The following is a 13,484-nucleotide window of genomic DNA, read 5'->3' on the forward strand; positions in this document are numbered from 1 at the left end:
TAATTACTGTAGGACCATGGTTGAAAGTCTTTCAATTTTAGGATGGGCCCCCTCCCTCCACCCTCCCTCCACCCTCCCGACCCCCTCCCCCCCAACCCCCTTCCTTTGGAAAGTTTCTAAAACCTGCTCTCCGCCTCTCTGTGCCCGAAGGCACAAAGCCAGAACGCAGCACCTGGAGCGGAGCGGTGCGATCAAGGCGGCCGTGTCACGTTCGCGGTCCCCCGCTCTCGGCAAGGCGGCGTTCACGGTTAATTTAGAGCGCGATTGCTAATTATTATCGGTGACATTAACTAAGCCATGTTCTTAATGTGCGCATGCTTCCTGGAGCGTGCTCGCGTAATGGCCTAATGATTTTAATTCTCTCTGCGGATGTCGCTATTACGGCCCGCACCACATTGTCGGTTAATTCGGATTTTTTTTTCTGTTTTATTTGACTCGCAATCAATATTTTTTTTTGTTACAAAAACATTGAAACGAACCACGCACTCCAAGGGCACAACCGGCGGAAGACGCGAACACACATGAGAAACGTTCGTTCGGACGCATTACGTCGTCAGTGTAAACGCTAATCTCGGCACGGAGGAGGCAAGGGGAGCGAGTAAATTGTGGGAATTATCTGCGAAGAGTCGACGGGGTGAAGCCAACGGAGCGAGTCGATAAAAAAACTTCATCCGCGAGTTCATACTCCGTGCCCGATCCTTGGCAGAAGCGCGACAAATTCCCCTCTCGCGTCTCAGTCGCCAACGCCAAGGCAAAGCGCCAGGGCGGTGAGCCTCGCCAAGACGTGAATCTCCTTGGAGATGCGAATCTTAAAGATGTGAATCTCTCTCTCTAGCCGGGACGCGTGGTTATTCGCGTGACGCGGAGCGAGTGGATCGCTTGCTCGCTCGCTCGCCATCGGAGGCGAGCAGACCGTGAGTGGTTGTGTCCGTCCCTCTCCTTCGCTCGTTGCCCCCCGCGAATTATCAGCAGTGAGGGGGGTGGAGTGGGGGGTGGGCGGTGTAGTCAGGAGGGGGCACACTGGGGGGCTGGATGCTCATTAGCCCGCAGGATGGAGCGGAGGAGGAGGTGCGTGGGTTGTGGCTGGGTCGGTGAGCGACTCTCCTGGGTGAGGTGGGAGGGAGGGCGAGGGAAGGGGGGAGGGAGGGCGAGGGGGGGGAGGGCGGTCACAGGGGAAGGTGCGGTTGACATCACGGGCTGCAGCGAGAGCGGCGAGCAACCTTGGAGCAGAGGCCCCCCACCCGTACCATGTTGCGTAGCGACGCTCTTCCCTCGCGTTCCTGCACTGCCAGCGAGTGGCCACTGCACAGGCGAGGCGAGTGGCCACTGCACAGCGCTCTGTGCAGTGCACGGGCCATGGCAAGCAACAACCACCGGGGCAGTAAACACTGCAGGCGGTTGACCCACCACCCACCGCTCGCTTCAAGTGGCTATCGCCTGAGTCGCCGTTGGTGGCCTCGTCGTGAAATTGGCACCGTTAGAAAAACGACGTCACCCCGGGTGGTGCCAACAGGTGGAATATCTGGCCTGGGCTCATGGACGAATGCCAGTCTTCTCCTTCTTCGTGACGGTGTTGCTGTACTAGTGACGAATTGGCACGTTCTGTGTACGCGTGACAATCCTTACTGGTTGGCTGTGTCGGCTGGTGGCGGGTTTTAACGACACATTTATAAATAACGCGATCTAACCCAAAAACGTTTATTATGAAAAATATTGGTCGCGAAAGCCTAGGTGCTAAAGCAGTTCAACATACACACATACGTACATTTAGTTCCGGAGATTTTAATTTTATTTTTATTAATTTTAATTTCATTTTTTACCTACGTGACTTTACCGAAAGAACTAAGAATTTGGGTTCGGCTCTTCCGTTTTCGACTCAATAAAGAAAGCGGTTCGTTCTCGTGTCCGGTTTGGTCAGACCCCTGCGATGACGACGGGATGGATGACCCGTGGTCAGGCCCGGACTGGCCACAGAGGGCAGCAGTGCGGAGGGCAAATGCCCGGTGGGGTGGGCCCATTCCGACGGCCGGTGGGCCAAGTCTGTGTGGGGAAATTGCTAGATGTGATCAGAGTAAATAACTAAATTTATTTCAACCAAATATTTTATTACCTTTAATGTGTACGCTTAATTGCTTATTTACGTTCTCGGTTGCCATTAAGTCCCCATATTTTGCAGCCCCAAAGATCCTTCCTCACCGGCGTGCATTTTTTCTTTTTGTACCAGCACCAAATGGGGCCCCGGTGTGTGCTCACAAAATCCTGGGGCCGATTTCCAGTCCCGGTCCGTCAAACTGCCCGTGGCGGCGGCGGCGACGCACGGGGTTACTCACTGCGGCGGGGTTACTCACTGCGGCGAGATGAGGATGTTGGCGAGGAAGGTGAGCAGGAGGATGAGCACCGAGCATCCCACGGCCACTCCGCTCTGCGGCTCCCGCTCGCACGCGAAGCGAGACTCCAGCTCCGAGTCCACGAAGCGCAGGGTCACCTTGCTCGTCTGCCGCCCCTCCGCACTGCGGGACAAGCCGCGGTTTTAGACGCCGCACGTCCACACGCGCTTGCCTTGGCACCGCCCGTATACCCGTGGTAAAAGTCACCGGGAATCAGAATATTTATTGACGCTGGATAAATTCTATGAGTTTTTTTTTCACAGATGGTCCGCTCGTCCAGTAGAATACGCTCGCTCTCATCGCCCTGTTTCTCTCGTTACGATCGCGGGAAGGAGAGAGACAAGAACGGACCCGGGTACGCTCAGATGCAGGGTTGAGCCTGGATAACGCTTGCATGGGCAACGTATATCGCTGTACCACTGCTGTTGTGTGAAACACGAGCGGACACGGTGCCGGAGTGCGTGTGGCCATCTCCTCCTCGTGTGCTGTGCCGGCCTTCACAGGTGCTGCTGCTGCTGCTGGCTAACAGCACTTGCCCCAACGGCGTGTGAAGGCTACACGAGGGGTGGGTGGACCTTTGTCTTTGTGCTGTACGTACGTCCTGGCCGTCTCTCTGGCCGCCAGGGCCGCGTCGAGGAGGCCGCTCAGGTCGGGCTCCACTGACGAGGAGGAGGCGGCCGCAGCGTCGGGTCCCGGGCCCTCGGGGTGAACGCGGCCGCGACGGTTCAGCACCAGCGCGTCGGCGCCCTGCGGCGCACGGGGACAGCACGGGGAGAACACAAAGACAAAGATCCCCCGTATAGCGTTCACAGACTGTTGGGGCAGGTGCGGTTAGCGAGGTGCACCTGTGAAGGCCGGCGCTGTGGCACACGAGGTGGTGGGTGGACAGCACCACTCCCCAGTAGCGATGTTTTTTTTTTACACATCACACAAGGCATTAATTTGAGGCTGAGTCGACCTAGGGGAGGCCCAGGACCAGGTTCAGATAACCATCACAGATGTTGGAGTCAGTGAGCGGGAATCGAACTTAGCCCGCCGGGTTCACAGCCCAGCGCGCTAACCGCTGCACTACCACTCCCGATGGCACACACACACATGCACACACGCACACACACACGCACACACACACGCACACACACACACACGTAGCTACAGTGCTTGCAAGAGGGCATACTGGATGTGGTGCGTCGGGTGGCAACATTTGACCGGCTGGTATTTAAAGACTCACGCGCGCGCGTGGGGGGATGAGTGGGGAGAGATAACGCGACGGAAATACGTGGGGGGGGGGGGGGACACGTTGAACTCACGGGGGGGGGGGGGGTGGAGAGAGGACACGTGGAACGGACGGGGAGGGTGGGGTACACGCAGGTAAACATGACGGGGATTCTGGATGAAACGACAGGAGGTGTGCGGGGTGGATGGGAATGTATCACAGGGGCATGCAAATAGGGAACTCGGGAATGGAGGCTGTACGGGGGACGCACAGGCGACGACTGATTGGGGAACGCGTTGGGGAAGCAACACGGGTGACGTGACCCCGCTCGCGACGCCACCGCCAAGTTCATCCGGGAAAGAGAAACCGGCGATGGTATTGGCGAATGAGTCGACGCGATCTGAGTGGCCGCTGCGTTCGCATTAACAAGACACACGTGACAGTGTCCTATGATGGTGTTACAGCCCCCCCCCCAGTCTGTGTATGCCCCCCACTGTTTGCCTATGCAGGAGGGCTGGCTAGGAGCGACGGACCGTGACACCCGGAGGACGAACTACCGATTCAATGAGGTCACCCGAAAGGGCTTCACGTAGGGACTCGCGGCCATCAGCCAGAACGTCAGCTGTCCACGTGCTCATTTATTGACGTTCGTTATGAAGACTGCAGCATCTGTGTACGTTGAACTTCTTTCGCACCGTACGTAGCCAACCGGCGGCACGACTGGAGGCGCGCGGTTCGAATTGGGACAGTCGCTCCGACCGCAGGGCCCAGCGTTTTCTGTTCGCGACAAAAGCGGCACTGCGACGGACAGCGGTTGCGAAACAGCGGACACAACCGGCGTTGCACTGAGCGAAAGGTTTTGTCAGGAACGTGCCAAGGGAGGCGGTTGCGGGCAAGGGAGAGCATCTGAGACAAACGGCGCAAGGACAACGGGGAGGAGGAGAAATGTTGCGTCCTGCGACGCGACGGTTTTGAACGCGGCTCGAGAACACGGTTTGAGCGAGAGCAAAAAATGGCAAATCTCGTCCGGCGACTCCTTTTGGGAGGGCGTTTGAAGGCGTCAAATCGGTGGTGATAAATGTCAGCGACAGTAGCGATAAATGAGCGGCGAGCAAGTGACGGGCCAATGGTCAGAGAGTTCAGGGGGAGTGGGGGGGGGAATCAACACGTGATGAACAAATCAATCAACCGATCCCCCATACTGCTTTAAGTGATTTTGTACTGTTGTAACTTTCTGACCCTCCCCTCCTGGACATCTGTCAACAAAGAGCTTCATAGCTCATCAGATTTCTCACAGGATAAAAACAAAGATTCTGATTCCGATTGGCTTCTATCGATCCGAGTCAGGAAGCCATCATCCCCGCTGGAGTTGAGATTGGTTTAACACGTAGGCTTTCGCGACCAATATCATCCACAATAGAGACGTTTTGGGTTAGATCACGTAAATATAGAAATGTGTCGTTAAAACCCACCACCACCCGACACAGCCAACGAGTAAGGGTTGTCACGTAAACAGAACGTGGCCAATTTGTCACTCGTACAGCAACACCGGTGTGTTGGAGAGCCAAGCCACAACATTCACAATCCGAGTTCGACGTTTCGCCAGTAATTACAACCAGCTTCATCAGGCGACAGCCAGATTTGTGGCGAGGTTGGTCATCTGGTGTGACTTAACAGCGCCCTTCACAGGCGCGGCCACCACGAAAACTCCTAGCTCTGTTTGGTGGCCCATTCCCTGAGCCTGGTCTCTTTGTCTCAGCGATCCGGTGGATTCACCCCTTGGCCTGCAGCGGAAGGGGTTGCAGCACGGGGTCCAGGCGGTCCGTCCCGGGTTTTGATGAGCTCCGATGACTTGTCACTGAGGGTCGTGATCTGCGTCTCCTGCGTGTTAAAGGACAGAGATCCTCGCTCATTGCCTCGTAACAGACGTTTGATGCAGGTGCTGTCACAGCAAGCACCTCCTGTGTACAAAGACAGACACGTGAAGACAAAGATCCCCCGTATAGCCTGATTAGACTGCTGGGGCAAGTGCTGTTAGCGAGCACCTATGAAGGCCGGCGCGGCGCATGAGGGGGTGGGTGGCAAGCACCACGCCCGAAACGCCTTTGTCTCCCCAGTGGCGATGTTTACACACCACACCAGATACCGTACTCATTTGAGGCTGAGTCGACCTAGGGGAGGCCCAGGACCGGTTCAGATAATGGTCACTGCTGTTGGCCGTGAGCGGGAATCGAACTCGGGTCCCCGGGTTTGTAGCGCTAACCGCTATACTACCGCTCCCCGCTAAGACGAAGACATCCACACAGACAAACGCACAGTGCGACAGATGCACACGCGGACGCAATGAAACCCAGCAATGATTCAATGCTATAGCTGTACAGGGAAGTGACTGCACAATTGTTTTGTCGAGCACCCATTAAGGCTGGCACGGCGCAACGAGGAGCAGGTGTGGCGATCACCACACCTGGCTACCTTGTCTCATTGCTGATGTTAACCAACTAGGCAGTCAGCCACTAGTACTAACCAGCCAGGCAGCTACTAGTACTAACCAGCCAGTCAGCTACTAGTACTAACCAGCCAGTCAGCTACTAGTACTAACCAGCCAGTCAGCTACTAGTACTAACCAGCCAGCCAGTCAGCTACTAGTACTAACCAGCCAGTCAGTCAGCTACTAGTACTAACCAGCCAGGCAGCTACTAGTACTAACCAGCCAGTCAGCTACTAGTACTAACCAGCCAGTCAGTCAGCTACTAGTACTTACCAGCCAGTCAGCTACTAGTACTAACCAGCCAGTCAGCTACTAGTACTAACCAGCCAGTCAGCTACTAGTACTAACCAGCCAGTCAGCTACTAGTACTAACCAGCCAGTCAGCTACTAGTACTAACCAGCCAGGCAGCTACTAGTACTAACCAGCCAGTCAGCCACTAGTACTAACCAGCCAGTCAGCTACTAGTACTAACCAGCCAGTCAGCTACTAGTACTTACCAGCCAGCCAGTCAGCTACTAGTACTAACCAGTCAGTCAGCTACTAGTACTAACCAGCCAGTCAGCTACTAGTACTTACCAGCCAGCCAGTCAGCTACTAGTACTAACCAGTCAGTCAGCTACTAGTACTAACCAGCCAGTCAGCTACTAGTACTAACCAGCCAGTCAGCTACTAGTACTAACCAGCCAGGCAGCTACTAGTACTAACCAGCCAGTCAGCTACTAGTACTAACCAGCCAGTCAGCCACTAGTACTAACCAGCCAGTCAGCTACTAGTACTAACCAGCCAGTCAGCTACTAGTACTTACCAGCCAGCCAGTCAGCTACTAGTACTAACCAGCCAGTCAGCTACTAGTACTTACCAGCCAGCCAGTCAGCTACTAGTACTAACCAGCCAGGCAGCTACTAGTACTAACCAGCCAGTCAGCTACTAGTACTAACCAGCCAGGCAGCTACTAGTACTAACCAGCCAGTCAGCTACTAGTACTAACCAGCCAGTCAGCCACTAGTACTAACCAGCCAGTCAGCTACTAGTACTAACCAGCCAGTCAGCTACTAGTACTTACCAGCCAGCCAGTCAGCTACTAGTACTAACCAGCCAGTCAGCTACTAGTACTTACCAGCCAGCCAGTCAGCTACTAGTACTAACCAGCCAGTCAGCTACTAGTACTAACCAGCCAGGCAGCTACTAGTACTAACCAGCCAGGCAGTCAGCTACTAGTACTAACCAGCCAGTCAGCCACTAGTACTAACCAGCCAGGCAGCTACTAGTACTAACCAGCCAGGCAGTCAGCTACTAGTACTAACCAGCCAGGCAGCTACTAGTACTAACCAGCCAGTCAGCTACTAGTACTAACCAGCCAGGCAGCTACTAGTACTAACCAGCCAGTCAGCTACTAGTACTAACCAGCCAGTCAGCTACTAGTACTAACCAGCCAGTCAGCTACTAGTACTAACCAGCCAGTCAGCTACTAGTACTAACCAGCCAGGCAGCTACTAGTACTAACCAGCCAGTCAGCTACTAGTACTAACCAGCCAGTCAGCTACTAGTACTAACCAGCCAGTCAGCTACTAGTACTAACCAGCCAGTCAGCTACTAGTACTAACCAGCCAGGCAGCTACTAGTACTAACCAGCCAGTCAGCTACTAGTACTAACCAGCCAGGCAGCTACTAGTACTAACCAGCCAGTCAGCTACTAGTACTAACCAGCCAGTCAGCCACTAGTACTAACCAGCCAGGCAGTCAGCCACTAGTACTAACCAGCCAGGCAGCTACTAGTACTAACCAGCCAGTCAGCTACTAGTACTAACCAGCCAGGCAGTCAGCCACTAGTACTAACCAGCCAGTCAGCTACTAGTACTAACCAGCCAGTCAGCCACTAGTACTAACCAGCCAGGCAGCTACTAGTACTAACCAGCCAGTCAGCTACTAGTACTAACCAGCCAGTCAGCTACTAGTACTAACCAGCCAGGCAGTCAGCCACTAGTACTAACCAGCCAGTCAGCTACTAGTACTAACCAGCCAGTCAGCTACTAGTACTAACCAGCCAGGCAGCTACTAGTACTAACCAGCCAGTCAGCTACTAGTACTAACCAGCCAGTCAGCTACTAGTACTAACCAGCCAGGCAGTCAGCCACTAGTACTAACCAGCCAGGCAGCTACTAGTACTAACCAGCCAGTCAGCTACTAGTACTAACCAGCCAGTCAGCCACTAGTACTAACCAGCCAGTCAGCTACTAGTACTAACCAGCCAGTCAGCCACTAGTACTAACCAGCCAGTCAGCTACTAGTACTAACCAGCCAGGCAGCTACTAGTACTAACCAGCCAGTCAGCTACTAGTACTAACCAGCCAGGCAGCTACTAGTACTAACCAGCCAGGCAGCTACTAGTACTAACCAGCCAGGCAGTCAGCTATTAGTACTAACCAGCCAGTCAGCCACTAGTACTAACCAGCCAGTCAGCTACTAGTACTAACCAGCCAGGCAGTCAGCTATTAGTACTAACCAGCCAGTCAGCTACTAGTACTAACCAGCCAGTCAGCTACTAGTACTAACCAGCCAGTCAGCTACTAGTACTAACCAGCCAGTCAGCCACTAGTACTAACCAGCCAGTCAGCTACTAGTACTAACCAGCCAGTCAGCTACTAGTACTAACCAGCCAGTCAGCTACTAGTACTAACCAGCCAGTCAGCTACTAGTACTAACCAGCCAGGCAGCTACTAGTACTAACCAGCCAGTCAGCTACTAGTACTAACCAGCTAGTCAGCTACTAGTACTAACCAGCCAGTCAGCTACTAGTACTAACCAGCCAGTCAGCTACTAGTACTAACCAGCCAGGCAGTCAGCTACTAGTACTAACCAACCAGGCAGTCAGCCACTAGTACTAACCAGCCAGCCAGTCAGCTACTAGTACTAACCAGCCAGGCAGCTACTAGTACTAACCAGCCAGGCAGTCAGCTACTAGTACTAACCAGCCAGCAGCTACTAGTACTAACCAGCCAGGCAGTCAGCTACTAGTACTAACCAACCAGGCAGTCAGCCACTAGTACTAACCAGCCAGTCAGCTACTAGTACTAACCAGCCAGGCAGTCAGCTACTAGTACTAACCAACCAACCAATCAGCTACTAGTACTAACCAACCAGCCAGTCAGCTACTAGTACTAACCAGCCAGTCAGCTACTAGTACTAACCAGCCAGGCAGCTACTAGTACTAACCAGCCAGGCAGTCAGCTACTAGTACTAACCAGCCAGTCAGCTACTAGTACTAACCAGCCAGTCAGCTACTAGTACTAACCAGCCAGGCAGCTACTAGTACTAACCAGCCAGTCAGCTACTAGTACTAACCAGCCAGGCAGTCAGCTACTAGTACTAACCAACCAGGCAGTCAGCTACTCGTACTAACCAACTCGCCAGCCGCGAGCGCTCACCCTTCCATTGACCGGTCACTTCCCCTACGCCTCCGCTCGAGGGCTACCCAGATGCTCTTGGGAGGCCCGGTACAGAATACCCCCCCCCCCCCCAGCCCCCCCACCCCCCTTATTATACCATCCACGAGCCCCCCGTTATGGGGGGCCCTCTTTTGTGTGAGACCCTCCGCGGGAAAATTACCACTTTACCCCCTCCAACCCCCCCCCCTCTCGCCACCCTCACCCCCTCGGCCGGGGGCACCACGAGGTAGGTGATGATGGACTTGTTGCGGAGGTAGTCGCTCCGCTCGCCGCCGTTGCCGACCTCCAGGGCGAACTCCCCGTGCAGGCACTGGCATGTGGACTGGGAGATGTGCACGCGCCTACGGGGGGGGGGGGGGGGGGGGCAGTGCAGTCACGAGCAGCGCAGTCACGACCAGGGCAGGCACACGCACTTTCAAATCTATACTGAAAACGAATTTCTTTATAATTGGTTATTGTGGTGTTTAGCACGGTTGGCTACGTACGGCGTGAAGGAAGTTCGACGCACATACGCACGCACGCGGAGGGAAGGACAACAAACTAAACACTGGAAGCAGTGATAAATGAAATACGTTTTCAATCTAGAACTCGATCCCGTACAGCTTTACACACATACATCGACTTCGAGATATGATACAAAGCTTAAAGAGAGGCCACAGTAGACACTGTGCCTAGAGCCTACTCACCCACACACTCACCCAGCCACTCATTCACCCACTCACTCACTCACCCATTCACTCACTCACCCACTTACTCACCCACTCATCGACTCACTCACTCACCCACTCACTCACTCACCCACTCATTCACCCACTCACTCATTAATCCACTCATTCACCCACCCATTCATCCATTCACTCATTCAATCACTCATTCACCCACTCACTCACTCACCCACTCATTCACTCACTCACCCACCCATTCACTCACCCACTTACTCACCCACTCATTCATTCACTCATTTACCCACCCACTTACCCACTCACTCACTCACCCACCAGGGCCGTATTATCCAAAAGGCAACAGTTGGCACTGTGCCTAGGGCAAACGAGAACCAAAGTGTGAGCTCACACGAGAAAGTTGAAATTAGAACGTTCTGGAGGTTCCTAACCCTGGGATTCCGGCCGATTCCATCTTGTTGGCGAGCGTCACATCCGTGGACCAGACGTCGTACTGCCAGTTCTTCTGGCCCAGCACTCCGCCCAGCACGCAGCCCGTGTGGATGCCCACGCGCATGTTCACGTCCGTGTTGGTCATCTTGCGCACGTAGCTGTAATGACAGGGGAGTCAGCCTGCAGTGCGAGTGGACTGGTGGCCACGGAAGGTAATGACAAGGGAGTCAGCCTGCGGTGCGAATGGACTGGTGGCCACGGGAGGTAATGACAGGGGAGTCAGCCTGCAGTGCGAATTGACTGGTGGCCACGGGAGGTAATGACAGGGGAGTCAGCCTGCGGTGCGAATGGACTGGTGGCCACGGGAGGTAATGACAGGGGAATGTCGTGATTTATAATTGTATTTATATTATTATTTATATAATTTTTATTATTTATTTTAATTTTTTACCTACGTGACTTTTCCGAAAAAACCTAAGAGTAGTGATTCAACAAACTAACCGTTTTAAGTGAGATGATGACATTGCAGAACGTCGCTTCTAATCGTTCAGTTTTAATGCAAAGCACTTGGCGAGTTAATTCTAAGTCCAGTGGGTGGCCAGCTTCAGCCAATTAGGGAGCACAAAGGTTAATGAACCAATTGAGACTGCACCTTGCAAAGTAATCAAATGCGCAACGCCATTTTTATAATGCGCCCATATTCAGAATTCCGTTGAGTCTGAGAGGTTAATGAGTAATTACGGCGCTAATGAATCGTCGCGTATGCACCTGGGTGCAAGTGCAAATCCGTGACGTTATTAACTGGTTTTCACTGCTTCCTTGTGCCTGCCTGCTCTGTTTCCCTGCCCTGTCGTCTCTGAGCCTGCCCGCCGTCTCTATGCCATGGCAGTCCTTGCTTGTCAAATAATCATCTGCCTGCCTCTCTTCTTTGCCTGCCTCTCTGCTTTCGTATCTGCCTCCCTGTGCCTGCGACTTCAATGTCTCCCCTCGAATCGCTTTCCTGTCATCCTGCGTCTGTGCCTCTGTGCTTTCTTCCCATCACACCTGCCTCTCATGCTTGTCTGCCTTGTTCCCTTCTTGTCTGCCTCTCGCTCTATCCCTCTGCGTTCCTCTCTGCCCGTGTCTCTCTGCCTTTCCATATGTCTCTCCCCTCTTGTCTGCCTCTCTCGCTTTCTCTCTGCCTGTCTCTCTCTCTCTCTCTGTGTCTGTCCCTCTGCCCCATCCCCTCCCTCCCCTCTTGTCTGTCTGTGTGTCTCACGAAATCGCCTCCACCATGTCGAGGCCCATCTTGATGCAGCACACCGCGTGGTCTGGGATGAATTCGGGCACTCCGCACACGCAGTAGTAGCAGTCGCCCAGGATCTTGATGCGCAGCTGCTTGTGATTCTGTTCACAGATTTCTCATCACCATCAGCATCATCGTCGTCATCACCATCATCACCAATCATAATTCGAGACCCAAACATCATCGCATCAGAACATGAACAGGGCCCATGCGCAGCGTCTCCTTTATGAATAGAAAATTAAAGACACGAGCAGCATATTCTTTGTATTCTTTAGTTATTTCGGTAAAGTCACGTAGATAAAAACAAAGTTAATCAAAAATAGAATAAAAACAAAAAAACACTAATGTAGACTATAGCCTGGTTCTTAATCGGAGTGAGTGTACTGGCAATCTATAATGTAGACTGTAGCCTGGTTTCGATTTAAAGCTTTCGTGACTGCAGGGATTCATCTTCTTGGTTCTTTCGGTAAAGTCACGTAGAATGGAAATAATAAAATAATAAAAATAAAACATTATAAAATAATTATCTCAAATAATTTGTGAGAATTATGTGAGAATTATTTTATAATGTTTTATTTTTATTTTTTTTATTATTTCCATTCTACGTGACTTTACCGAAAGAACCAAGAAAACTCATGCTAAATCCCATACTAAATCCCATGCTAAATCCCATACTAAATCCCATACTAAATCCCATGCTCGATCCCATGCTAAATCCCATGCTCGATCCCATGCTCAATCCCATGTTAAAATTATGCAAATATAAAGTTTTCTAATAGCAGCACTTGCCCCCGAGAGTCTGCTCTGAAAGTGTGTTGTGTGTAAGTGTGTAGTGTGCGAGAGTGAGTGAGAGTGTGAGCTCACGTCGGACAGCTGATCGAACCTCGCGAAGAGTTCGTTGAGCAGGCGCACGAGTTCGTTCGCACTGCACGCGGAGGCGAGCTGCGTGAAGCCCACGATGTCCGCGAACAGAATACTACCACGCCACCATCATCATAAACATCATCATCAACATCATCATCAACACCAGCGAACAGAATACTACCACACCACCACCATCAACATCATCATCATAAACACCATCAACATCAACACCAGCGAACAGAATACTACCACACCATCACCACCATCATCATAAACACCATCAACATCAACACCAGCGAACAGAATACTACCACACCATCACCACCATCATCATAAACATCATCATCAACATCAACACCAGCAAACAGAATACTACTCCAGCCACACCACCATCACCATCATAAACATCATAAACATCTTCATAAACACCAGCGAACAGAATACTACCACGCCTTCACCACCATCAACATAAACATCATCATCATCATCAACATCATCACCAGCGAACAGAATACTACCACACCATCACCACCATCATCATAAACATCATCAACATCATCACCAGCGAACAGAATACTACCACACCATCACCACCATCATCATCAACATCATCAACATCAACACTAGCGAACAGAATACTACCACACCATCACCACCATCATCATCAACATCATCACCAGCGAACAGA

General features: G+C 52.4%; 1 protein-coding gene across 1 annotated transcript in view; it reads right to left on the reverse strand.

Annotated features, from left to right (window-relative positions):
- LOC144938432 (adenylate cyclase type 3-like) overlaps positions 1–13,484 on the reverse strand; it is a 35,442-nt gene that overhangs the window by 14,818 nt on the left and 7,140 nt on the right. Inside the window, exons 4-10 of the mRNA XM_078866212.1 lie at positions 12,797–12,908; positions 11,906–12,033; positions 10,647–10,805; positions 9,738–9,876; positions 2,986–3,134; positions 2,349–2,510; positions 1,248–1,338 (exon numbers count right to left, since the gene is read on the reverse strand). Of these exons, the coding sequence (XP_078722338.1) occupies positions 1,248–1,338; positions 2,349–2,510; positions 2,986–3,134; positions 9,738–9,876; positions 10,647–10,805; positions 11,906–12,033; positions 12,797–12,908 (940 nt within the window). The remainder of the gene's footprint in view (positions 1–1,247; positions 1,339–2,348; positions 2,511–2,985; positions 3,135–9,737; positions 9,877–10,646; positions 10,806–11,905; positions 12,034–12,796; positions 12,909–13,484) is intronic.

Source organism: Lampetra fluviatilis, chromosome 22 (genome assembly GCF_964198595.1).
Source record: "Lampetra fluviatilis chromosome 22, kcLamFluv1.1, whole genome shotgun sequence".
In the NCBI taxonomy this organism is placed as follows: domain Eukaryota; kingdom Metazoa; phylum Chordata; class Hyperoartia; order Petromyzontiformes; family Petromyzontidae; genus Lampetra; species Lampetra fluviatilis.